Genomic DNA, 26,929 nt, shown 5'->3' on the forward strand with positions numbered 1-26,929 from the left:
CAGTTCATGTCAGCAGTGACATCTTAGGAGTGGGAGGAGCTAAAGGAATGATAGTAGAGTGTGGGTGGGAGTTTTCAGCTCTTTAAGTATTAAAGGTGATGGAATACAGTATTTTGTATTTATGTCTTCACCAATACTATTGTAAAAAACTGTTTTATGTTTTACAGCCTGCCCTGTACCCTTTGAGCCATTCATGCCTCTATCAAGACTAGCGCTGGGAAGCTTAGCTACTGGGGAATATAATACAACAGGACACATAGGGAATACAATAGGACACGTATACAACAGGACACATAGGGAATACAATAGGAGACATAGGGAATACAACAGGGAATACAATAGGAGACATAGGGAATACAACAGGGAATACAATAGGATAATCCTGTTGAGTGGCTAGTCCAACAGTAGCGTGCACAATGACTGGAAGAATACAGACCAACTACTGAGGGGAGCGAAAGTGTCGAGTGATAGCCCAGTGAAATGGTAGCTTAATATTCCTTAACTCCCGTGACCTTTCAACGGTGGCTGGTGTCGAAACTCCCAATGGACGTCCATGGGCTTGATCTATCTAACCTGTGGCTCTGGGGAACGTGACAGATATGAGTCAGCAATGCACACATAGCACGGCTTGGGGGAGAGGGGTTTGGGACAGGGGTGGGTCAAAGTACAATTGTGAAAGTGAAGGTACCTGTATTACTACTTCTGCATCCTCCCCCCTGAGCCTCACACAAAGGGAGGGAGAGAGACTTAAGATGATACTTTTAGTCTCAGGGATTTTCTTTAAATTGGAAAAGCATCACATGATGTGTATCATAAAATCCAACGTATGTGGATGAATGTAGTGATGCCCATGGACAGAGGAGTCGCCTCACACCAGTAAGCCGAGGCTATCTTGGTGCACTAAAATGACACTGGGCTATTTTGGAGGATAGTCTCGGAGGATAGATATGTCAGCTGTTCAGTATTAGGCTTTAACCAAAGCAGGAAAAAAGAGAAAGCGACACTGTGCCTTTCTGCTCTGGGGACTGGGGGAGAGCCTGCTGCCTGTTAACCTGGGCATCCTCTCCTCTCGCCAAACTTTTGTTGTTAATCTTGAGGGATTTGGGAGAAACAGGACAAGGCTCGGGGGTGAACCTTTCGGCTATGACGGCTGACATTTTCACCAACTTTTTATCCCAGTGAAAGTGATCTTTTTGTTTGGATACCGACAGGGCATGTGAGGAAAGATTTTTTTCCAGAATACGGCTGACCAAGCTTAAGGTGGGTACACCAAAAGCTGGAGGTCAGATTTCTGGTTGTCTTTGGCATGTACAACATTTCTTTATGGCCAAACTGTATCACAAGAGATACTGTTTTCCACTTTCAGCATGCTTATGATATCCAGCAATTTATGAGACGGAGCAAGACAATATAGTTTGTGATGGTTGAATGAAAGAATGATGATTGATTTCAGATACTCTCACCACAACTGTTTGGAAAGCAGTGTAATTCATTTTGCCAAGCCATTTTGGCTTTTGAGACAATACATCAGTTTTGACGCTGCTTTGGAGGTTTCTGCTGACGCTGCTTTTGGAGGTTATGAAGCTACTTATCAATGTCCCTTAGTGTGTGGAGCTTAAACTTGATTTGACATGCATTTTTAGTGTCTCTGTTCTGTTCTGTCATGTCAAGGTGTAAACTCCTTGGTCATGCCATCAGCCATTTGATTGACAGCTCTTGTTTACTGTCCATCTAATCCACTGTTTAGTTATTGAAGCTTCCCTCTCCCATCATTATCATGCATCCTTCTGGCTGAGTCTATATTAGTGTTGCTGAGCTCAGTCTAGAGGTGACAGACAGATTCACCTTTCACCTTTCACTTTTCACACTACTGAGCTGAACCATGCAGAGCTGAGCTGTACTCTACTATGATGTGTGGTTACATGATATCCACTATAGTGGCTGTAACAGTGCTGGAAAGGACACGGTGAAAATAATATCTGAGCCAGCACAGTACGGTTCAGGGCGGCACTGTCGTGTGTAAAACTAACCCACACTACTGCTGGGACCAACAGTGCTAGATCTGTGATTAACCATATCACTCGTATCACATATGTACTAGTAGTGCCTCCTCAATACTACCATTTTGAAAAATATCGATGAGGGTTGTAAAGATGTATCAAATTGTATAGTTCTAGCCCTAGGGACAACCTAGAGATCTCATTGGACGAGGAGAAAGCAAACCCCCGACATCAGGAGCTGAGAGGTCTCCACAAGGGTGGGCGAGGCCATCCATCCTGTCTGACCATGGGAGACAATATACCTGGGGGAATAGTAGCTGCTGCAAGTAAGAACTGTATGTATGTATGTATGTATGTACTGTGTGTGTGTGTGTGTGTGTGTGTGTACGTGTGTACACTTGCGCCTGTGTCTGTGTGTTTGGTGAGTGTTTGTGCACGTACAGTACATACAGTAAGTGTATATATGCTTGTTTGCTTGCGTACCCCTATGTCTGAGCCATGATGTAATGACTGATCTATGTCCACCGTGTGTGTGTCAGAGAACCGGATCCAGGTGGTGAAGGGTCTGGAGGATGTGGAGGTGTGTGAGAGTGAGGGTTGTTCGTTCGAGGTGACCCTCAACCTGGCATACATGGAGGGTCTGTGGACCCGGGACGGGGTCAGGCTGAAGTCCAAGCCCACCTGTCGCATCAGCACCCATGGGAAGAAGCACACCCTGACACTGACCCGGGTCACCCTAGGAGACACTGGCCTGTTCTCGTTCCAGACCAACGGCATAGAAACATCTGGCAGACTCAATGTCACAGGTATCAGGAAATTGTATTCATCCATTTAGTCAGTAACATTTTTTGCAATAGCCTGTAGTCTGCAGTAGTCTGGTGGCCAGATTGCGGTTCTCAGTTTGTCTTGGCACTTTGTCTAATATCATAATACTGATCACACAATAGTGTACTGTAGGCTACTGTTTTGGATGGATCTCTCTCTAACGGTTTGGCCTCTGTCTGTCGACCTGTCCTTCCCTGTCAGCCAGAGACATCCGAATAGTGAAGGAGCTAGAGGATGTTGATGTGATGGAGCGTCAGAGTGTCACCTTCCTGTGTGAGGTCAGCCATGAGGATGTGGACGGCCACTGGTACAGAGACAGCAGCAGGATCAGAGGGGACAATGTCAAGATCAGACAACAGGGTGAGTATGGCAGGGAGGGAGGTATCATCTACTAACAGCTAAAGCATTGTGATGATGATGATGATGAGGATGATGATGATGATGGAATGTAATCTTATTGAATTGAAGTGAACTGTTCGATGTGCTTTGACCACCCCCCCCCGTCCCCGTTCGCTAACTCTGTGTTCCATGTTATCTGTTGCTTGTTGTATCTGTGTTTTCCGTTTCTCCCATATTGTCAGTGTCTTTGAGCCTCGGAAAAGCTCTATATAAATGTAATGAATTATTATTATTATCTTAATGCAGGTACAACTCACACGTTGTGGTTCAAGTCTGTTAGACCAGAGAACGCTGGGGAAATCAGGTTCACGGCTGAGAGGGTCTCCTCCACGGCGACTCTCACAGTCAAAGGTGAACAACATTGACATGATCTTCCACCTTGCAAAATCAATCAAAGCTTAGTACAACACATTAAGAAAAAAAAAGATGACTTACCAGCTTTAGCTGTTTTCTACTCTAGGGATAGTGAGTTTAAGCAACTGATTTATGACTAGTATTCAAATGGTGGTGTAATGGTTCCTCCTACCTCCTACAGAGCTGCCTGTCCAGATAGTGAAGCCTCTGAGAGTGAAGATCGCCATGTACCGCCATCGCGGCCTCCTAGAGTGCCAGGTCTCCAGGGCCAACGCCCAGGTCAGGTGGTTCAAGAACAGGAAGGAGATCCAGCCCAATAGGAAGTTCCAGCTCATCAGCCAGGACGTCTACAGGCAGCTGACCATCGACGACGTGGCCTCGTCAGACGAGGATACGTACACCTGCGACGCCGGAGACGACAAGACATCCTGTCAACTGCTAGTGGAGGGTGAGCTGATCTGGTTCATTATGATTATGGACTATTGTAATAATAATAATATGCAACATGGATAAAAAAAAGTATATTATTATATTATTATTATTTATTTTAGTTATTTAAGTTATTTTTCTGAGTGGGGCAGTCCCAATCATATTTTTCATTTTATTGACAGATACAGTAGAGACTTAGACAGGAAGGATGGGTGAGAGAGAGAGGAGGGATGACAAAAAGTATGTCGCTCATCCAAACTGTTGATGACAACTTTCATCATCCTGTTACTTCTTATTAACGTATCGTCCCTGTGCGTTACAGAGCAGGCTATCAGCATAGTGCGGGGGCTGAGGTCGGTGGAGGTGACGGAGCCCGCCAAGGCCCTCTTCCAGGTGGAGACCAGCCTGCCCTCTTGGGGGAGACCCCCCAAGTGGACCCTGAGCGGGGAGGTCCTGCTGGAGAGCTCCGTGGTGAGAATGGACAGGGAGGGCTCCCTGCACAGCCTCTGTTTCACCTCCACAGACAGCTCCATGCCCGGCCCGGTGATGTTCATCGCCGGAAAGAGCCGCTCCACCGCACAGCTCACTGTCAAGGGTATGCCACTGTTAGACACTATTGGTCAATTAAAAGATCACTTCAGATCGTGATAAAGTGAGAGTTGTGGTCCTCCAGGCTCAAGGATATGGAGTATTGTATTGCTTATTTATTTATTTTAAAAAACAAACTTTGGTCTACGTTCTTCTCTACAGTATGCCCATATCACTCTTTCTAAATCAAATACCTGAAATGTATATGTAACAGCAGCTGGTGAAACCATTGTTGTTGAAAATCAACGACACACTCGCTAGTCAAGCCAAAACATTGCAATTGCAATGGATTCGGTGAGTAATCCCCACGATAACCTAGTTAACTACAACACTACTTTACATTGTTAGCAGGCTCACAAAACAAGCTGTGTTAGTTGACTAGCGAGTGTGGCATTGATTTTCAACAACGCTGAAATTGAAGCATTTACATTTTCAGAATAAAAGTCTGAACATGAAATCGGGCTGCCCGGTTTCACCAGCTGCTGTCATTTCCTCCTGTCCCTCCGCAGAGCGCCCTCTAAAGGTGCTCCAGCCCGTTGCAGACACGGAGGGTAAAGAGAGTGGCTCCGTCACCCTGAGCTGTGAGTTTGCCCCGTCACCACGAGTGGTGCATTGGTACAAGGGCCGCACCGCCCTGAAGAGTACCGGCAAGTACAACATGAGGACGGAGAAGAACAGAGCACAGCTGACCATCCAGGGCCTGGAGGTGGCGGACGGGGGGCCCTACTGTTGCATGGCAGGGGGGTCCCGGAGCACGGCCCAGGTCACTGTGGAAGGTAAAGGCTGAAGAGCCTCAAAATGACGAGATATTTTAGAACACTGTTGTGTCCAGTTGTCCATGGATGCTTTATTGTTAAAACTCAGCTATTTTAGTTTGGAAACTCAATTTTGTGAATTGTATGTTTTTGTATTGTAATTGTATGTTTTCAGTATTTCTTTTTATTTATGCAGCGTGGTAAGAGTAGATACGATAAGCTCTGGCATGGTATAGTGCAGTAGTGTTTATTGTGAATAATCTGTGTTTATACACTGTGTTCCCCCCCTCTATGGCTGCAGTGCGAATGCTAAAGATCGTAAAGCACCTAGAGCAGGTGGAGGTGGAGGAGGACAGCAACGCCACGTTCACCTGTGAACTGAACTATGTGGTCGCCAATGTGCAGTGGCTCCTGAATGACAACCGTCTCAACGCCAATCCCCTGTTCAGGATCCAGCACATGGGTACCATGCATAGCCTTATCATAAAGAAGCTCCGCCCACAGGAGAGCAAGATCACCTTCAAGACTGGCCAGCTCACTGAGTCCACCTCCCTCAATGTCAAGGGTTAGTTGTCTCAACTAGTTAACTCAACTAGGGTTAGTTAGCCATGTGTTGTTGTCTCAGTTTGGGACAGTTTCCATTTGAAGAGATGGAGATTTCAGACTTTTAACTATATTTCTATATTTCTTTTATTATTGGTACAAGTATCTAACCAGTAAAGCTGGGTTTATAGTTTATATAAATATATGTATATATATTATACGAGATATGATTGTGATCTATAAGGGATATCTATAGTACAGATGAGAGCTTCAAGTTGATGGTAATTCCCATCTGCCTTGGGTTTGGGCTGTATCTGAAATGTTAGTATTGTGTTGGTGCTGTATCTGAAATGTTAGTATTGTGTTGGTGCTGTGTCTGAAATGTTAGTATTGTGTTGGTGCTGTGTGTGAAATGTTAGTATTGGGTGCCACTCCCGTCTCTTTCAGAGAAGCCAGCAGTGTTTCTAAGGTCTCTGGAGGATGCAGTGGGGGAGGAGCAGGGGAAGGTCTGTCTGCAGTGTGAGGCATCCAAGGAGACAGTCACCCCTGTCTGGAGGAAGGATGGTATGGTCCTGGCTGGGAGTGACAAGTATGAGCTGCTGCATTTTGGGAAGTCCATGGCCCTCATTGTCCACAGCCTGAGCAAAGAAGATGCAGGGCAGTACACCTGTGACCTAGGCACCAGCCAGACCAAGGCCAAGGTCACTGTGCATGGTGGGTATGGTCAGTCAGAGCAGATCACTGTGCATGGTGGGCACTGGTGGACTCCCACGGTTGAAAAACGTCTCTCTTAAGTGCCCTTTTGAGTGGCAAAAATGCCCTTTTGAGTGGCGAAAATGAGAGGACGTGCCCTATTGGTGCCCCAATGGTCTAAACTTGACCATGTGCCCCCACAGTTGAAAAATGTCGCACTAAAGTGCCCTTTTGAGTGGTGAAATTAGAGGATGTGCCCTATTGGCTGCCCTTCCAATGGTCTAAACTTGACCATGTGCACTAATGGGGTCCCATGTTGTCCAGTAGGTGCCCTTTTTTTCTTTTCGCCCCTGCCCTTCAAACAGCCTTAGTCCGCCACTGATGGTGGGTATGGTCAGTCAGAGCTGGTCACTGTGCATGGTGTGTTCAGAGCAGGTGAAATGTCAGTATTTGGATGTAACTGTAGCAATAACTTATGACTGTTTTGTCGGTTTGAAACATTTGAATTGTATACTCATTCTGCATTGGAAGCATATCTCGATTGTTTGTTAAGGCTACATGAGAACAGATTGGTTTATAATAAGGCTAATTTGGGCTCATTTAACATATCCCACACAGACCTTCACATCACCATCGCCCAACGGATGAAAACAGCCTCCATTGTGGAGGGGGAGAGCTGCTGTTTCCAATGTGGCTTGTCTCACAATGTCATCGACGAGCCCTCCTGGACCCTAAATGGTCAACTCGTCGTCAGCAACAGTCGCATCCAGGTCATAAGCAAAGGTCGCGTATACAAGATGACCATACGAGATGGGACCATGTCTGATGCCGGTGACGTGGTCTTCACCATCAAAGACCTCAGCTGCAGGACCATGCTGTTTGTCAAAGGTAAATTGCTGACTTTTACTGTAAGTGACGAGTGTCTGAGGCGTTGACTAGCCTGGGTGTGATGGTGATTCGCAGCATTCCTCCCAAGTGACTCAAACAAGATGGCAGCCAAGCTAGCATCAGACAAAGGTTATCATGACATCCCTGAACTTTCTGCCTTTCTGTGTGTGTGTGTGTGCGCGCACGTGTGCTTGTGTGTATGTCTGTGTGTCTGTGTGTGTGTGTATGTATGTATGTATGCGTGTGTGTATCCCTAGAGAAGGCTGTGCAAGTATTCAGGGACATGCTGAGTGCTAAGGCCATTCCGGGGGAGGATGCGGAGCTGAGCTGTGAGATCACCAAGCCGGAGGCCGTCATCCGCTGGCTGAAAGATGGCCGGCAGATCAGGGAGAGCCCCAAGTATGAGATCAGAGTGGAGGAGCACCTGGTGAGACTGGTGGTCAGGAACACCACCATCAGAGACTCTGGGGAGTACTGCTGTGAGGCGGACGGCATCGCAACCAGGGCCCGGCTGGAGATCAGAGGCAAGAAACTGTAGAAAAAAACAATATGCTGTCTTGTACTAAACTGTGAAGGATGCTATGTGCTGTGTAGTTCTATATTGTGTAGTTCACTTTTTTTTTCTGAGTGGGCCAGTCCCACTCATATTTTTTCATTTTATTGACAGACACAGTAGAGATTTAGACAGGAAAGATGGGTGAGAGAGAGAGGAGGGATGACATGCAGGATATGTCCCCGGCCGGAATCGAACCGGGGACCCTGCGGTTACATGGTCAACGCTTAACCCGCTACGCCACCTAAGCGCCCCTGTGTAGTTCACCTTTGTGCCATTTGGAGATGCTCGTTTATTGAATGTGTACCTGTATGGCCCCTCCCACCCTTGCAGAGCTGCAGCATACATTCGCACGGGAGCTGAGGGACACGGGCGGCGAAGAGAAGGGCAAGGTAACCCTGGAGTGTGAGACGCGGAGGGTGGCTAAGCGTGTGACCTGGCTAAAGGGCCTGGAGGAGCTGCGGGCGGGCAGGAAGTATGTGATGAAGCAGAAGGGGGTGATCCTCACCCTCACCATCAACAGCCTGGAGAGGAGTGACCCTGGCGTCTATACGTGTGATGTGGGCACCATGCAGAGCCGGGCACTACTGACTGTTTATGGTGAGGTCTGTCTTTATGAGGTTGTGATGGACATTCTTTTCCCATTACCAATAGCAATGGAGTTTGAGGGAGAACACACACATCATCCTAATGATCCCACAATCCCACAGTGTTATTTTTGTGTTATGTGATGTTTCTGTGACCCCCCTTAGGCCAGAAGGTGTTAATTGTGGATGAGCTGGAGGACGTGGAGTGCCTAGAGGGGGACACGGTACTGTTCAGGTGCCGTATCTGTCCCAGTGAGTTCGGCGGGGTGAAATGGTACCTGGACGAGACACTCCTCTACACCAATGATCTGAATGAGATCCTGGTGGGCCTGGGGGGCTGCCACACCCTCACCTTCAAACAGCTGGCCCGCAAAGACTCGGGCACCATCTCCTTCGAAGCGGGGGACAAGAGATCGTATGCCTCGCTGCTAGTTCGAGGTAAACCTTTCACATGGTATTTGTATCAAGACATCAAAATATACTACAGTATTACAGCTGTTCATCCAAATCATGTATTCATTGAGTTTGTTAAAGGTGTAGAAATCCAGAAACTGTGACGATGATGAAACGTAATGTTTGTGGTTTGATTCTCACATTGGGCCTTTAAATATAATGTGTCAAATGTTACTCACTTCTCACGACAACAATAACATTCTCATCATTGTTCATATTCTAAGAGAGACGCCCCACCATCACTAAAGCATTGGAGGACTGTGAGGCCATTGAAGGAGGTAGTCTGGTGCTGTTGTGTATGACCTCCAAGCCGTGTCACATCCTGTGGTACAAAGATGGCTGCCTGATGTGGAACTCCTCCAGGTACTATGCCAGTCGCTCAGGTAACGAGGCTCGGCTCACCATCCGGGAGGTCAACAGCAGAGATGCAGGGGTGTACGAGTGCAGCGCAGGATCTGTCACTACCAAGTCCATTGTGACTGTGAAAGGTACTGTATAAACCCTGTTTCTTGGCTTGTTAGGAAATAGTTTTACTGAATTACTCAAGACTCCATCTGTCATCTTCCTTATTGGTTGCGCGTGTGGCATACTGTAAAAGTACTACCCATACTGAAAAGTATGGAATTATGGAAACAGGACAGATACTATGATACACGATACTATGAATTCACTGGACCACATGGCAGCTCCTCTCAGTCACATACAACCTTAGTTACATACTGTATTGAAAAAAGTTAGACCATAATGCTTAGAGTATTTCTCTCCGGTTCTCCAGCGATCCCAGCTGAGTTCACCCAGCAGCTCCAGAGTGTCGAGGCCAAGGAGGGGGGGGGTGTGACCCTGGCCTGTGAGTACTCCCTCCCTGGGGTAGCGTTCCTCTGGAAGAGAGGCCAGGAGAGCCTTAGAGCTGGAGACAAGTATCTGATGAAGCAGAAGAAGTCCCACATCTCTCTCACCATCACCGCCCTGAAGCCTGAGGACACGGGAGACTACACCTGTTCTTGCCGAGACCACCGGACAACAGCCTGCCTCACAGTCCATGGTACAGTAGGACTTGGGGGGCATTACTCACTTTTCGTTTCTAGTTCAAGGAATTTGAAATGTGACAGTACAGTACATTGTCATATTTGAATGTTACATTGACAGTGACACTCTGAATGGAGTTTTAATCCCAGTTATTAAGCCTTATGGTTGTTCGTGACGATAATTCCTCTCCACTCCCGTAGAGATTCCCATCACCTTCGTACAACAGCTGAAGAGCATGCAGGCTGAGGAGGGCAACAGTGTAACATTACGCTGTGAGCTCTCGAAACCGGGAGTGCCAGTAGAGTGGAAGAAGGGAGAGGAGCTATTGAAGAACGGAGTGAAGTTCCAGATCAAAACGAGAGAGACCGCCCTTGAGCTTCTCCTATGGAGACCGCTGCCAGAGGACAGTGGGGTCTACAGCTGTGTGTGTGCAAACCAGAAGACCGCAGCCACTGTCGACATCACTGGTAGGAGGAAGTACTTTTCTCTAACACAATACATGCAGGCAAACAACACGTTTAGCTGTTGTATATAGGGTATGTGCTTTACTATTCTAACTATAGTATCTGTTTCTCGATGCTTTCTTAGCCCTCCCCATCACGTTCAAACAGAAGTTGAGGAACACAACGATTGAGGAGGGCAACAGTGCGACGTTACGCTGTGAGCTCTCTAAAGCAGGAGTGCCTGTGGAGTGGAGGAGGAGAGGAGAGGAGCTGATTCAAAATGGAGAGAAGTTCCACCTGCGTCAGAGGGAGGCGCTGCTCGAATTGAGGATAACTGACGTGAAGCCTGAGGACAGTGATATTTACACCTGCATTTGTGGCAATGTGGAGACCACTGCCTGTCTTACAGTCAATGGTAAGTGTTGAGGGTCTCTCAAAAAGATAGATGCGAATTGAATTGAATTCGAAAATACCTCACGTATGACATGTACAAAATAAACAAGCGCTGAATTTAAGAAATGGACAACTTCCTATTGTGTCTTCTAGCTCTTCCCGTCACGTTCAAGCAGAAGCTGCGTAACCTCCAGACTGAGGAGGGGAACACCGTCACGTTGCACTGTGAGATCTCTAAACCTGGGCTGCCTGTAGAGTGGAGGCTGGCAGGAGAGCTGCTAGAGAACGGAGAGAGGTACCAGATGAAACAGAGAGACTCCGCAGTGGAGCTGATCATTAGTGACATCCTGCCTGAGAACAGTGGGGTCTACAGCTGTCTGTGTCGAGACCAGAAGACCAAGGCCACTGTGAAAGTCATCGGTAGGAGGAAGCTTTGTGTTCAAACGTTTATTTTGCCAATCAAATCTTTCAAGAGAGAACCTGGTCAAACACAGCACATGCTTTTTTACCACATTCAATGTGTTCTCTACCAAACAGCCTCATGCTGCTGATCTGACATCTCTCATTGGTTCCTCAGCCATACCTGCCACCTTCACGATGGGTCTGAAGACCCAGGAGGCCCAAGAGGGGGGCAACGTGACGCTGCGCTGTGAGCTCTCCAAGAAGGGGGTCCCAGTGGAGTGGTGGAGGGGGGAAGAGCTGCTGTCTGAGGCCATGTCCCTTGGACACTACCAGATGAAGCAAGAGGGGAAAACAGCAAAGCTGACCATTCAGAATGTACTACCAGAGGACATAGGGAGGTACAGTTGTGTCACTGGGGACCAGAAGACATCAGCTGAATTAAAAGTGAAATGTAAGTAGCGCTATTGAATACTTCCATACGTATTAATATATCAATACCAATTGTACTTTGACTTTTGAGTTTCATACAGCCTTTACTCATACAACATGCTCTCCTATGTTCATGTCTCCCCAGCTCTCCCCATAACATTCAAGAGAGAGCTCCAGAGTATAGTGATCAAGGAGGGGGAGGTCGGGGTCTTCAGCTGTGAGCTCTCCAAGCCAGGAGCCCCACTGGACTGGAGGAGAGGAAGAGTCATTCTGAAGTCTGGAGACAAATATGAGATGCAGCAGGAGGGACGCATCACTAAACTGGTCATCCTTAACGTGGAGGAGGGGGATGCTGGGAAATACACCTGCAAGACTAAAGACAGCCAATCAACAGCTGAGCTCACCGTCAAGGGTAAGCCATGGACCAAAGTCGCAAAGTGTACTCTCCTTTCAAGAATGGTTTATAATGTGGCTGTAGAACATGGTTCGGTTGTTTTGAGTCATGTTAGTGATTATATACTCACCAAACACTTTATTAAGAACACTATAGTAATACTAGGTGGGGCCTCCCTTCGCACTCAAAACACCATCAATTCTTCGTGGCATTGATTCCACAAGATGTTGGACACATTCCTTTGAGATTCTGGTCCATGATGACATGATTGCATCAAGCATTTGCTACAGATTTTTCAGGTGCACTTTGCAAGCTGTGAATCTCCTGTTCTACCACATCCCAAAGATGTTCTATTGGATTCAGATCCAGTGACTGGGAAGGACCACTGAAGAACACTGAACTCATTGTCATGGTTCATGAAACCAGTTTGAGACGTCTTTTGCTTTGTGACATAGTGCATTATCATGCTGCCATTAAAAGATGGGTACATGGTGGCCATGAATGGGATACACATGGTCAGCAACAATACTCAAATAGGCTGTGGCATTCAAGCAATGGTTGATTGGTATTAACGGGCCCAAAGTGCGCCAAGAAAAAATGTCCCACACCATTACACCACCTCCATGAATGAGAAGGTGTACAGGGGTTCCTAATAAAGGGTTCGGTGAGTGTATGTTGACTGTATTTTACAACTTCTGATAAATCATACATCCCTGTATACTTTCCTGATGTATCCAGGGGCCTCATGCGAGCAGCGTTTGTCAACCAGGAGAGGTCAGCTCATACTTAGTAGTACATACTTAGTAGTACATACTTAGTAGTACATGACAGCATTATTATTTTTAGGAGTATCCATGAATGCTTTCAGTACCCAGTTCATCCCTTAAAGTACTTGACACCTAATCATCTTTACCGAAAACATTTAGATGTTTCATTTCTTTTCACACTGTTTGGTTACCCGCTGATGGCTTCATGTCACAGTGGAAGTGCATGTTACCTAGTGGTGTACAGTCGTGTCATCAACAACAACCCTATCATACTCTCTGTAGCTTGTACTGTAGCAATGTGTCTGAGAATGAACATTGTTTCACAGCTCTGGAGGTGAAAGAATGAGTATTAGAATACTTACGAGTTCTGTTGACTTTAGGTTTCTCTCTGGGATGGATTGTGATAGTAAAAGCATGACCCCATGGGGGCAAGTAGTTTCTGTCCTCCTACACAATCAGCATCAGAACCATCTAACTCCTGTGGTTGGCTGTCTCCAGGTCTCCCGGCAACTTTCAGACTACAGCTGAGAGAGCAGGTTATTGAGGAGGGCAACGTCGTGACGTTACACTGTGAGCTCTCTAAACCAGCCGACTCAGTGGAATGGAGGAAGGGAGAGCAGCAGCTGTGGTCTGATGACAAGTACCAAATGAGGAAGAAAGACTTGCTGGTGGAACTGAAGATTCTCAACGCCAATCCTGGGGACAGTGGAGGGTACACCTGCTTCTGTGGCGAGCAGAGGACCACGGCCAGGGTCACAGTGAACCGTGAGAATGTTTGGGTTTATTTGGGTTCTAGTTACTGTATACTGAGTGCAAAGATAAGCATTGTCAGCTTATGGAGATGTTGGAGGTTATGGAGACTGACTATTGCATGTGGCTGGAATACTGCAGTGCCATACAGTATACCAGGGGAGGCTGGTGGAGGTAGACATCGGAGGACGTGGCTCATTGTAATGCATGGAAAGGAATGAGGAATGGTATCAAACACGTGTGAGCCCGTCCTCGGATAACTTCCTCCTCTAGCCTCCCCTGCAGTATACAGTTACAGTATACAGACCTTTATATGGGGCTATGGAATAGTATCGATATGGGTCAATAACATTGCTACAAGTGTTCAATAGCCAATATCTTTCTTAAACATAAGGAAACATGTCGGGTTTCCTGTCAGTTTGAATATCCCCTCAACGGTGTGTTTCAGCTCGTCCCGTCACGTTCATACTAGAGCTGAAGAACGTACAGGTTGAAGAGGGCAACGGCGCTACGCTTCGCTGTGAGCTCTCTAAACCAGTCCCTGTAGAGTGGAAGAAGGGATCAGATGTGTTAAAGAACGGAGAGAAGTACCAGATGAAGCAGAGCGACTCCAAGGTGGAGCTGATCATCAGGAAAAGCCTACCGGAGGACAGTGGGGTGTACAGCTGTGGGTGTGGAGACGTGAATACCACAGCTGTTGTCATCATCACTGGTAGGGAGGAGGAACACTGTCGGGATAGGTTTATTATGAATGGTGGGGGAATGGGACTCTTTCAATGAATAAAGGAAAATTAACAAATGTCATTTGTAATTAACAAAATTTAAGAAAAGAAGAATAGAATAGGTTTGATTTGACATTTAAAAAAAAAAAGTTAAGCGACACCACTGATGTTGTGTATGTTCTCTTTGTATCCCTCCAGCCATTCCAGTGACTTTCAAACAGAAGCTGAAGAACCAGGAGTGTTTGGAGGAGGGGAATGTGACGTTACGTTGTGAGCTGTCTAAACCAGGAGTGCCGGTGGAGTGGAAGAAGGGGCAGGAGCTGCTGCGGGAGGGAGAGAAGTACCAGATGAAGCAGGAAGGGAGGGGTGCGGAGATGCACATCAGAGACGTGGTCCTCCAGGATGCTGGGGAGTATAGCTGTGTCGTAGGCAACATAAAGACAACCGCTGACATCAAAGTCAGAGGTATGTTCAGTTCAACGCCAATGGTTTTGACCACTTTAAACCAGATTCTTTGTGGATGTTGACAGTGTTCCTATTTTAAAAAATGTAATATGTTGTCAATATGATGCATCTTGAATATGTTTTTCCAGCTCTCCCTATAACGTTCAAGGAAGAAGTCCAGAGTATTGTGATCAAGGAGGGGGAGGTCGGGGTCTTCAGCTGTGAGCTCTCCAAGCCAGGAGCCCCACTGGACTGGAGGAGAGGAAGAGTCATTCTGAAGTCTGGAGACAAATATGAGATGCAGCAGGAGGGACGCATCACTAAACTGGTCATCCTTAACGTGGAGGAGGGGGATGCTGGGAAATACACCTGCAAGACTAAAGACAGCCAATCAACAGCTGAGCTCACCGTCAAGGGTAAGCCTAACTGACCATGTTGCCAATATTTAAAGAAGTAAGACAGGTCATGAGACATTTGTTATGTCTAAGTTATATTCTTCAAGAATCAATGTTTATATATCATTTGAAAATGTATGCACTAATTACAGATTGCCCCTTTAAAAATGCATATGGGTGTTTATATGGGTCAACATCTTATTTTTGATTTGCTCTCTCCTCAGCTCCTCCAATCACTTTCAAGGTGAAACTAAAGAACCAGGAAGTTGAGGAGGAGAACAGTGTGACTCTGAGCTGCGAGCTCTCCAAACCTGGCCTGGTAGTGGAATGGAAGAAGGGAGAGCAGCTGCTGAAAAACCCAGTGAAGTACCAGACGAAGAAGAGGGAAGCAACCATGGAGCTGATTATCAGGAATGCCACACTCGAGGACAGTGGAGTCTACAGTTGTGTCCACACAGACACCAAAACTACAGCTTCCATCAAAATCACTCGTAAGAGGAGATGACACAATCTTTAAGGAACATTTTAGTACCCCAAAAACATTTTTTGCAAATTTTTGGCAGTCTACTGTCTCTACTTCTCTGGCTGTCTATGCTTCAAAGTGCACAATAATTATATTCTCATACCAGGATGAATAGTGGAATATACTATAAAATAGAAAGGCTTTAGTGAAACGTCCCTTTAAGGTTGTATGTGTGTGTTACAACAGTAAATACAGCTTGATTTCAATATCTACCATAATAGTTTTGTTTTGACATACTTAGCCATACCCATCACCTTCAAGATGGGTCTGAAGAACCAGGAGGCCTCAGAGGGGGGCAACGTGACGCTACGCTGTGAGCTCTCCAAGACGGGGGTCCCGGTGGCCTGGCGGAAGGGGGAGGAGGAGCTAAGCCCCGGGGGGAGGTTCCAGATTAAGCTGGAGGGCAAAATTGCAGAGATGCACATCAGGAACATCCATCCAGAGGATGTAGGGGAGTACAGCTGTATTTTCGGAGATCAGAAGACAACGGCTGAAGTGAACGTTAGGGGTATATACAGTACTATAGTTTTGTGGCCATTTTTTTTTTTTTTTTGTCATGTAATGATTGGCTGATTTCATCAAATGATTTGATTTGATTGCCAAGCAATTATGGTCGTATTGTGACTATTATTATAACATAACTGATCACTTTTGAGCTAGAATTGTGTTTTGACATAACAAATTCATTTTATGCAATATACTGCCCAATCTGTCCAACCGTGTTTTGGACAATAAGTGATGTCTCCTCTGATGTCTCCTCTCTCCTGGTCCTCACAGCTGCTGCGTCAGTGTTCTTTGAGAAGGAGCTGGTGGGCCAGGTGGTGATGGAGGGCAAGGCTGTGTGTCTGTCCTGTGAACTCTCAAGTGCCGCCGTACCTGTCGTATGGAGGAAGGACGCCACGCAGCTCGCCCAGGGGGGCAGGTTCACCATTAAGAAGAAAGGCCCCACTCACACCCTGGAGATCAAGAAGCTGAATCTAGAAGATGCAGGAGATTACAGCTGTGTCACCAGGGGCAAAGTAACCTCTGCTGCCCTGGTGGTGAGAGGTATGTACTGTATACACCCCTCCCTCAATTTATCTGAAACAGACATTTGCCAAAATTCCTTCAGAAATACAATTAAGGGGCGCTTAGGTGGCGTAGCGGGTTAAGCGTTGACCATGTAACCGCAGGGTCCCCGGTTCGATTCTGGCCGGGGACATATCCTGCATGTCATCCCTCCTCTCTCTCTCACCCATCCTTCCTGTCTAAATCTCTACTATATCTGTCAATAAAATGAAAAATATGAGTGGGACTGCCCCACTCAGAAAAAAAGAAAAGAAAAAAAAGAAAGAAATACAATTAAGATCATATGTGAGAGGGTCACATATGATCTAAATTGTATTTCTGAAGCAATGTTGGCAAATGTCTGTTTCAACATACTTTATGATGGGGTAAAGAGTAGCTTCATAATGCTAACTTATCCATTATATACAAAATGTGCAGATGATTGTAATAGACACGCACTCTTCTCCTGTAGAGCGTGTGAAGATCATGACCGAGCTGCGGGACATGACTGTGACGGCGGGGCAGGATGCCGTGTTCCTGGTCGAGCTGTCCCACGTAGAGGTGAGTGAGGGCGTGTGGTGGCTGGGTCCTAGTCCCCTGCAGAAGAACGAGATGAACCAGATGAGCTGCCAGGGCTACCAGCACCGCCTGGTCCTGACCATGACCACCCCGGAGGAGACCGGGACCGTGGCCTTCGTGGTCGGGGAGGAGAGGACCTCCGCTCGCCTCCTGGTGGTCCCCAAACCCAAAGGTGAAGAGTTTATAGATATATACTGTATATATATTAGGCCTGATTAAAAACGATATTTTTTCTCATTAGTTGATTAATCTACTGATTCATTGGAAATGTGGAAGAAGTACATCTGGCCCTTCTTTACGTGAGTGAATTCAGCTTCATCAAGTTGGGGGGGGGGGGGGGGCTATCTGAGGTGGAAGGGGGTCTTTTACTGAGATAGCCAGCCCACTTTAAATGTGTTCGGTCAGTTTGTAAGATCCCTCTCCTGTCAATCATCACTCTCCCATTTCTTGATTATCATTTTCCAGGTAGGTGAAGAGATTTTGATTTGTTCGGTCATAAATACTTAGTAAATGAACTTCATTAACGTCTGTCATTTTGTCTGGCTCTGACTGCCAATGTGTGTATGAAGATGTACTTAACTGGGAAAGCTTACTAAAACCAGTTAATCTGTCTGTTCAGTTCTTATCGAAGAGAAGCCCCAGGATGTTGTGATCTTGGAGGGAGAGATGGCCACCCTATCCTGCACCACCTCTGACCTCATCACCCCGGTCACCTGGAGACGCAACAACACGCCCCTCCTGACCGGAGAGAAATACAAAACCCGCAAAGAGGGAAAGCTCAACCTGCTGCTCGTCAACGAGGTGGAACTAGAGGACTCTGGGATATACTCCTGTGATACGGGAGACATGCAGAGCAGCGCTAATCTGACTGTCAAAGGTAAAGAATACGCCACTGTTCCATACTGGAGAACTTTAGAGAAGTGTCTTAGGGGCGCTTAGGTGGCGTAGCGGACTAAGCGTTGACCATGTAACCGCAGGGTTCCCGGTTCGATTCTGGCCGCGGACATATCCTGCATGTCATCCCTTCTCTCTCTCTCTCACCCATCCTTCCTGTCAAATCTCTACTGTCTCTATCACAATAAAAAGAAAAATATGAGAGGGACTGCCCCACTCAGAAAAAGAAAAAAAACTTTAAAAAGAAAAAAGAGAAGTGTCTTGGCCTTTATACCTGTTAAGGAAGCTGTGTCATTCGTGGAGTACACCACTTGAAAAGCGTTACTTTCACAAAGTAATGTTGTGTTCTTTTAGTGTAACACTCACCATAACAGTACTGCTACTCCATTACCTCCCTCCCCCCCAGAGCTGCCTCCATACTTCCAGGAAGATTTGGAGAGTGTGGAGGCTGATGAGGGGGGCACTGCCTTCCTCTACTGTGAGCTGTCTAAGCCTGGGCTCCCAGTGCAGTGGAGGAAGGGCAGGCTGCCTCTGAGGCCCAGCAGGAAGTATGAGATGAAGCAGGATGGCTGTGTGTTCCAGCTCCACATCCAGGAGCTGAAGACAGAGGACAGCGGCAGCTACACCTGTCAGGCAGGGGGAGTGGAGACCACCGCTTCTGTGGCAGTCAAAGGTGTGTGTGAGTGTGTGTTTGTGTATGTGTATGTGTGTGGTGTGGTGTGTGTGCATGTGTGTGGGTTTATGTGTGTGTGTGATAGATTACTGCTGAGGGGTGTGTGTGGTGTGTGTGTGGTGTGCGTGTGGCTGTTGTGGTGACCACCACGTAGGACCGGGTATGATGAGCACAACAAGGTAGGAACAGACACCGACGACAGGGAGCAGTTTAGCCTTGACGGCGCATTTACTAAAGAATAAGCAATACAGGGAAATAAAAATCCAACTCAGGTCTCTGCCTGGCCCTTTAAGGGTCCAGGGAATACAAGTCAAAAAAGACCTCTGGGCCTTGGAGGCGTGTGGGGTGGCAACAGACAAACACAAGTTAATATATTTTACTATGGAATTGCTGTGCCGGAAACCGGCCCTCACCCTCACGACACATCTGGTTCTGTTCACCTCTCTCCCTGTGTGCTGTCTCCTCTCCTCCTTATCTAGGACTCCCAAGGAGGAGGCACAGGTGTGGCACATTCGGTTGAAGAGTCTGTAGTTTGCTTCCCTGAGCACTGGTTCATTAGAGAATGCTGGTCAGCTGTGAACGGTTATGTTGCCAATACACCCGGTACTTTGTGGGGGTCACTACAGTGTGTTTGTGTGTGTGTGTGTGTGATAGATTACCGCTGAGGTGTGTGTCTGTGTGTATAATAGCTTACTGCTGAGGTATGTGTGTGTGTGTGTGTGTGTGTGTGTGTGTGTGTGTGTGTGTGTGTGTGTGCAATAGCTAACACCTGCCACTCAGGCTACGTTCACACTGCAGTGAAATGTGACCCAAATCCGATTCTTTTGCCGACACGCGACTCAGGTCTGATTTATGCATGACCGTGGGAACAGCGCAAGTCACATGAAATCTGACTTTTTAAAATCCGACCTGGGTCGCGTTCAGAGGTGGTATTACCGTATATCGGATACATATCTGATATTTAGCAACACGCCCCCGTCTGAACTGTCAAGTCGCTTTTAATGCGACTTTTACGTCACTCTAGCAGGGTTGCCAGATGGGATTGACAATTTACAGCCTAACCAGTCTATAACCGATAAATCCAGTAGCCCATTCGGCGGTAATCCGCCCCATCTGGCAACCCTGCACTCTAGACGCACTTGGTCATATCTTGCTCATATCTTTGCCGGCTTCCGCTACACAAAAACTGAATCCGGTTGTAATGTTATCATGTTATCCTATATATGTTATCATGTTATCATATATATTATATATCATAAATCTAGATATACTTGCAGACAGTATACAGAGTAGACCTGTATCCTACAAAGACACTTAGATTTAGATTTAGTAATCTACAAATTAATTAGACCCCTATACTTTCTTTTATTTATTTATTTTGTTTCTTTTTATTTTACTACTCGATCTTTTCAATTTTTAAATCGTCTTTGAGTGTCCAGAAAAGCGCTATATAAGTCTAATGATTATTATTATTGTAAACAGTGCGCTGTCCTTCTGCACATGCGGGTCTGTTCAGGGCCGTGGAATGTTCACACGGGAGTCAATGTAGGCCTAGGTCAAATATAGGTCACATTTTATAAGTAATGTGAACTGCCAAACAAAAAAATCGGATCTGTGTAAAAAATCGGAATTGAGCATCAATACCTGCAGTGTGAACGTAACCTCAGACTACTTACGGACACCTGACAAGAGTTGTTTTCAATACAACATCCCAAAATGCTTTTTGTCTTTGTGAAGAAATAGTCATATTTGACAATAGAGTTCTATTTCCAAAATGTCCTCCATTCCTCCCTCTCCCCAGAGCTGCCTCCATACTTCCAGGAGCATTTGCAGAGTGTGGAGGCTGAGGAGGGGGACACTGCCTCCCTGTCCTGTGAGCTGTCTAAGCCTGGGCTCCCAGTGCAGTGGAGGAAGGGCAGGCTGCCTCTGAGGCCCAGCAGGAAGTATGAGATGAAGCAGGATGGCTGTGTGTTCCAGCTCCACATCCAGGAGCTGAAGACAGAGGACAGCGGCAGCTACACCTGTCAGGCAGGGGGAGTGGAGACCACCGCTTCTGTGGCAGTCAAAGGTGTGTGTGAGTGTGTGTGTGTGTGTGTGTGTGTATGTATGTGTTAGTGTGTGTGTGTGTGTGTGTGTGTGTGTGTGTGTGTATGTATGTATGTATGTGTGTGGTGTGTGTGAGTGTGTGTGTGTGTGTGTGTGTGTTTGTATATGTGTGTAATAGTTTACAGCTGAGGTGTGTGTGTGTCTGTGTATGTGTCTGTGTGTGTGGGTGTGTCTGTGTGTGTCTGTGTGTGTAATAGCTTACTGCTGAGGTGTGTGTGTGTGTATATGTGTGTGTTTGTCTGTATGTGTTAGTGTGTGTGTGTGTGTGTGTGTGTGTGTGTGTAGTTGTGTGTCTGTGTATAATAGCTAACACTCACTACATAGAAAAATTACACATGTCTGAAATAGTTTTCAGTGCAAATGTCCAAAAATGCTAATTCTGTGTGTGTAACACTGGTCATATTAGACATGAATATTGTTATTCCTACCGTTTCTCCATTCCTCCCTCTGCCCAGAGCTGCCTCCATACTTCCAGGAGCAGTTGCAGAGTGTGGAGGCTGAGGAGGGGGACACTGCCTCCCTGTCCTGTGAGCTGTCTAAGCCTGGGCTCCCAGTGCAGTGGAGGAAGGGCAGGCTGCCTCTGAGGCCCAGCAGGAAGTATGAGATGAAGCAGGATGGCTGTGTGTTCCAGCTGCACATCCAGGAGCTGAAGACAGAGGACAGCGGCAGCTACACCTGTCAGGCAGGGGGAGTGGAGACCACCGCTTCTGTGGCAGTCAAAGGTGTGTGTAAGTGTGTCTTTGTGTATGTGTATGTGTGTGGTGTGGTGTGTGTGCATGTGTGTGGGCAGCTACACCTGTCAGGCAGGTTGCGTAGAGACCACTGCCTCTTTAGCTGTGAAAGGTAAGAGTGTGTATTTGTGTGTGTGCTCTTTATGTCTACAGCCCCCTAGATCTTCTGGCAATTCTGCTGCTGACCTACTTTTCAATATTTGATTTGATTGTCTTGCCTAGCATTGGAGCTTGTCCCACCAAAGGCAGAGCCTCCCAAGACCATGGCTCGGACAAATGTGAGGGCTGCCTCTCCCACTTCCACTCCCGCCCCAGAGAAGGCCCAAGCTGGACCTCCAGAGGCAAAGAAACAGGTGCCAATCGTCGAGTCAGTGGAAGACTTGGAGTGGCCTGAGAAAGAAGAGACTGTGGTGGACCAGAGGGCGAAACAGCCAGTTAAACAGCCATCTCTGTCTAAGGGGAAGGAGACTGAGGAGAAACAAGAAGTGAAGACTATGATGAAGGAGACTGGGGTAGATCAGAGGGAGAAACAGCCAGTGAAACCACCAGTGAGGCCTATTGGGCAAGAGGCGGAGGAGAAACAGCCAGTAATACCACCTAGAAGGAGGTCTATAGTGCAGGAGACTGAGGAGAAACAGCCAATGAAATCTGTGGTGAGGAAAACTGAGGAGAAACAGCCATTTAAGGAGCCTTTAGTGGACCAGAGGGAGAAACCGCCAGTGAGATCTATTGGGCAAGAGACTGAGGAGAAAGAGTCAGTGATACCACTTAGAAGAAGGTCTATTGTGCAGGAGACTGAGGAGAAACAGCAATTGAAGGAGCCTGAGGTAGACCTGAGGGAGAAACAGACAGCAAGGTCTATGGTCAAGGAGAATAAAGTAGATCAAAGAGAGAAACAGCCAGTAAAACCATCAGTGAGGCCTTTTGGGGAGGAGCCTGCAGAGAAACTGCCAGTAATGTCTGTGACAAATGAGACTGACATAGACCAGAGGGAGAAACATCCAGTGAAACTGCCAGTGAGGCCTATTGGGCAAGAGACTGAGGAAAAACAGCCAATGATACCCCCTCGAAGGAGGTCTATTGTGCAGGAGACTGAGGAGAAACAGCCGATGAAATCTGTGGCGAGGAAAACTGAGGAGAAACAGCCATTGAAAGAGCCCGAGGTAGACCCGAGGGAGAAACAGACAGCAAGGTCTATGGTCAAGGAGAATAAAGTAGATCAATGGGAGAAACAGCCAGTAAAACCACCAGTGAGGCCTGTTGGGAAGGAGCCTGTAGAAAACATGCCAGTAATGTCTGTGGCAAATGAGACTGACATAGACCAGAGGGAGAAACAGCCAGTGAAACCGCCAAGAAGGAGGTCTATTGTGCAGGAAACTGAGCAGAAACAGCCAGTGAGTCCATTGATGAATCAGACTGAGGAGACACAGCAATCAAAGGATGCTGGGATAGACCAGAGGGTGAAACAGCCAGCAAAGTCTATTGTGAAAGAGACTGGGGTAGAAAAAGGAGAGAAAGAGCCAGTGAGACCACCAAGGACATCTACAGGTAAGGAAACTCAGGAGAAGTCTATGGTGAACGAGACTGAGGTTAACCAGTCCGAAAAACAGCCATTCATGCTGACGGAACAGGAGAAACCCCAAAAGGCTGAGGAGGATGCTAACCTACTCTATATCTCAGAGGATGAATACTTTTCAGAAGGCCCCACTCAGGTAACTGTGACCCAGAAGAGTGGTGAGCCTCCAGTCCCCGCTGCCGGACACCCAGCTCAGACTCCCACCCTCCCTCCCTCCAAGGGGCTCCAGGCAACACAGAAAGCCCAGGGGACTCCCCTGGATGTGGACATCAGTGTGGAGGATGAACCGGAGATGCTGCAAGCTGCCATAAAGATCCAGGCCGCCTTCAAAGGCTACAAGACCCGTAAAGACATGCGGCCTGTCTTCAAGCAGGTGTTCGGAAACCAGAACGCTTGTATCGACGGAACCATCCGTCTAGAGTGTGTCGCAGAGGGAAAGCCCAACACGGTGCGTTGGCTGAAGGATGGCGAGCTGATAGCGGGAGGCAAACGCCATCGCATCTCCACCTCAGACGACGGCTCCTGCACACTGGCCATCTCCAACCTGACTGCAGAGGACGCTGGTGTCTACACGTGTGAGGTGGTCAACAAGTTTGGTATGACCTCGTATAACGGGAATGTGGCAGTGGGCCAGACCCAGACTCAACCATCTGCCACCACCCCCACCACCCAGAAGCCTGTCCAGCCTACCCTGGCCTTCATCACCCCTCTGCAGTTAGCCCAGGAACAACCTCAGACAAAGACCCAGTTGTCCACCTCTGGGAACGAGACCGTGGGCTCTGTGGAGAGCGAGGACATCTCTCTGTGGCAGGCCTACAACCTGACGGAGGAGGACTCACGCATGACCCTGCAGGAGAGGAGAAGGGTCTCGCTCGTCGCAGCCAGCTCCAGTAAGTCAATGCATGGTGAAGTAACAATTATGTCAAGGTAACAAAGAGTCAAACGTGAAGTCCAACGCGAACAAAGATATTTGCATACAACATTGGTTGTGTTAGAATTGGTTGTGTTTCTATGAGTGTGCTACAGTATAACTGTAATAGAATGAGAATCATATTTGCCATGGTAATGTATCTCCCCTTTACATTTATAGTAGGATGACCAAACCAAACCATGTATTCATTTTTAATCCCTTTTTTCTCTCAAGTGTCCAGTCCCTCTGACTATGAAACAGCTCTAGATATCATAGAACCTGTTGACATCAGCCCCAAAGACCTCCCACCCAGGTAAGACTGCTTAACAGAATGCACTCAAATCCGAAATCAAACTTTATTTATAGAGCACCTATTGTGATGACAAGCTGAACAACTTTTAGCTCTATTACTTACATTCCCTTTTTCTTTTTTTTTCTTTTTTTAAAGTTTTTTCTGAGTGGGGCAGTCCCACTCATATTTTTCTTTTTATTGATAGAGACAGTAGAGGTTTTTGACAGGAAGGATTGGTGAGAGAGAGAGAAGGGATGACATGCAGGATATGTCTGCGGCCGTAACCTTGTGGTTACGTGGTTGATGCTTAACCCGCTACGCCACCTAAGCGCCCCACCTTCCTCCTTTCCACAAGATACAACGGCATCATTGTTCTGATGTACATAAAAATGTTTCCACAGGGAAGTCATCAAATCACAGGACCAGTTGTCCCACAAAGAAGATAAGGAACAGAAAGGTCCCCCTCAACCACCAAAGAGGCATTTGAAGGTTAAAGGTCAGTCAGGCTCTTTCGGATCATTGGATTGCTCAATATGCTCTTTTATTGAGTTGTTCTGAATCTTTGGCAGTGGTGATATTTTTGCATGCTCTGTTGTACTCCGTTTTGCCTGGTTTATTATTCATCTCTTCTGAATACCGTAGCTGCTGCTGATGCCAAGCTCAGGACTCCATCCCCCAAACATCGTGCCCACACACCTGCAGCTGCTCCGGGCTCTGCCTCCGAGTCAGACGGAGACGAGGACAGACGAGAGGTACTTCATAGTCTCAACATATTTTCGGCAGCAGCTCTTCTCACCAAGCACCCTTCTTGTATCTGTTTCTTTACTTCACCGACCTTTTTGTACTCTAGCCATTTGATATCTACGTGGCCAGAGCCAAGTGCAGCCCTGCGGGTGGAAACAAGGAGAGCCTGGTGCTGAAAGAGGGACAGTATGTGGAGGTTCTGGACTCGGTCCACCCTGATAGGTGGCTGGTCCGTACCAAGCCCACCAAGACCACCCCCTCCCGCCAAGGATGGGTCTGTCCTGCTTACCTGGAGAAGAAGAGGAAGGTATGATGGCATAGAGAATTAAACGGGATGGAAATGACAGTAATAGTGATAGAGTTACTTCTAGTAGACGTATTCTGAAGAGTCAGAGAGTTCATGTGAACCTTTGACCATGCATTTATTACAGCTTTATTTCTCTCTTTTTGTATAGGAGACTTTCCCACAAGTGAGGGCAGTTGTACCAGAGCTGGACGGAACAGGATCTACAGGAGAGGACTACAGGAGGACACTAAGGTGAGTCATTTAGGGGTGCTTAGGTGGCGTAGCGGGTTAAGCGTTGACCATGTAACCGCAGGGTCCCTGGTTCGATTCCGGCCGGGGACATATTCTGCATGTTATCCCTCCTCTCTCTCTCTCTCACCCATCCTTCCTGTCTAAATCTCTACTGTATCTGTCAATAAAAGTGGGACTGTAGGGTAAACCAAAAACCTTAAGTTATTTTTTAAATAACTTAAGGTGAGTCATTTAGAGTAGCAGTCAGTAATTGGATATTACTGTAGGGTAAACCAAAAACTCCAGTACCAGAAGCTCAGTAGACGAAACCCCCCCAGACCATCAGTCCACTTCATTGACCAGTGAGTGTTAAATGTGATTTCAGTCATATAGTTGATTAATAAATACTCAACACTATTGACTCCATATGAAAATGCCCCTCTGTCTTCAGCCAATTGATCCAGGGGCTGATTGATGGGGAGGAAGAGTTTGTGAAGGAGATGAAGGACTTCATATCTCACCACCTATGCCCGATGGAGACCAGCTCCCATGTCCCGGCCAACATCATCAATCAAAAAGAAACCATCTTCCGCAACATCAAGGACATCACAGCTTTACATGAGAAGTGAGACAGACAGAGTGTCCTTTTCAAATCCAACATTTAATATTTATACCTATAGCACTTTGTAATACAATGTGCTTTACAGTAAAAACAAGATTGCATATACCGTAATTGACTTTAATATATCCACAATAAAGAGTTGTGTTTTTGGTTTATTTTGGTTATCTACACTAAACTGAGATGAAAGGTTTAGATAAAGATCCTGTCCTTATTCACTCTCCCTCCCTCTTTACCTACTTCCCTCGCTCCCTCCCTCCCTCCCTATGCAGGTCAATCCTGCCCAGTCTGAGTGTGTGCACCACAGACGATGAGGTAGCCATGCACCTGACCAAACACTCTGATGACTTTGAGAAGTATCTGCAGTACCTGCTGGGTCAGACCCAAGCAGAGGCCTGCCTCACTGACAAAACCATTCAGCAGTACTTCAAAGTATGTAAAAAAAAAAATCCTTTATTATACTACATATCCCAAAAATATTACCGA

General features: G+C 46.9%; 1 protein-coding gene across 1 annotated transcript in view; it reads left to right on the forward strand.

Annotated features, from left to right (window-relative positions):
- Positions 1-2,286: 2,286 nt before the first annotated feature.
- The window catches only part of obscna (obscurin, cytoskeletal calmodulin and titin-interacting RhoGEF a), a gene marked incomplete at both ends in the record, with an annotated part of 43,274 nt that continues 18,631 nt past the window's right edge, over positions 2,287-26,929 (forward strand). The window contains 41 exons of the mRNA XM_080527656.1: positions 2,287-2,326; positions 2,540-2,806; positions 3,027-3,185; positions 3,471-3,575; positions 3,760-4,026; positions 4,330-4,602; positions 5,105-5,371; positions 5,652-5,915; positions 6,341-6,607; positions 7,205-7,474; positions 7,732-7,998; positions 8,361-8,632; positions 8,785-9,052; positions 9,292-9,555; positions 9,843-10,109; positions 10,294-10,560; positions 10,682-10,951; positions 11,083-11,349; positions 11,507-11,782; positions 11,906-12,172; positions 13,420-13,686; positions 14,120-14,383; positions 14,592-14,858; positions 14,987-15,253; positions 15,457-15,723; positions 15,997-16,263; positions 16,533-16,802; positions 17,254-17,553; positions 18,001-18,258; positions 18,682-18,948; positions 20,750-21,016; positions 21,510-21,776; positions 22,101-22,504; positions 23,582-24,251; positions 24,506-24,584; positions 24,965-25,059; positions 25,206-25,315; positions 25,414-25,614; positions 25,763-25,845; positions 26,276-26,449; positions 26,716-26,875. Coding sequence (XP_080383782.1) covers positions 2,287-2,326; positions 2,540-2,806; positions 3,027-3,185; positions 3,471-3,575; positions 3,760-4,026; positions 4,330-4,602; positions 5,105-5,371; positions 5,652-5,915; positions 6,341-6,607; positions 7,205-7,474; positions 7,732-7,998; positions 8,361-8,632; positions 8,785-9,052; positions 9,292-9,555; positions 9,843-10,109; positions 10,294-10,560; positions 10,682-10,951; positions 11,083-11,349; positions 11,507-11,782; positions 11,906-12,172; positions 13,420-13,686; positions 14,120-14,383; positions 14,592-14,858; positions 14,987-15,253; positions 15,457-15,723; positions 15,997-16,263; positions 16,533-16,802; positions 17,254-17,553; positions 18,001-18,258; positions 18,682-18,948; positions 20,750-21,016; positions 21,510-21,776; positions 22,101-22,504; positions 23,582-24,251; positions 24,506-24,584; positions 24,965-25,059; positions 25,206-25,315; positions 25,414-25,614; positions 25,763-25,845; positions 26,276-26,449; positions 26,716-26,875 — 10,068 coding nt within the window. The remainder of the gene's footprint in view (positions 2,327-2,539; positions 2,807-3,026; positions 3,186-3,470; positions 3,576-3,759; positions 4,027-4,329; positions 4,603-5,104; positions 5,372-5,651; positions 5,916-6,340; positions 6,608-7,204; positions 7,475-7,731; positions 7,999-8,360; positions 8,633-8,784; positions 9,053-9,291; positions 9,556-9,842; positions 10,110-10,293; positions 10,561-10,681; positions 10,952-11,082; positions 11,350-11,506; positions 11,783-11,905; positions 12,173-13,419; positions 13,687-14,119; positions 14,384-14,591; positions 14,859-14,986; positions 15,254-15,456; positions 15,724-15,996; positions 16,264-16,532; positions 16,803-17,253; positions 17,554-18,000; positions 18,259-18,681; positions 18,949-20,749; positions 21,017-21,509; positions 21,777-22,100; positions 22,505-23,581; positions 24,252-24,505; positions 24,585-24,964; positions 25,060-25,205; positions 25,316-25,413; positions 25,615-25,762; positions 25,846-26,275; positions 26,450-26,715; positions 26,876-26,929) is intronic.

Source organism: Nansenia antarctica (genome assembly GCF_963989245.1).
Source record: "Nansenia antarctica genome assembly, chromosome: 1".
Lineage (NCBI taxonomy): Eukaryota > Metazoa > Chordata > Actinopteri > Argentiniformes > Microstomatidae > Nansenia > Nansenia antarctica.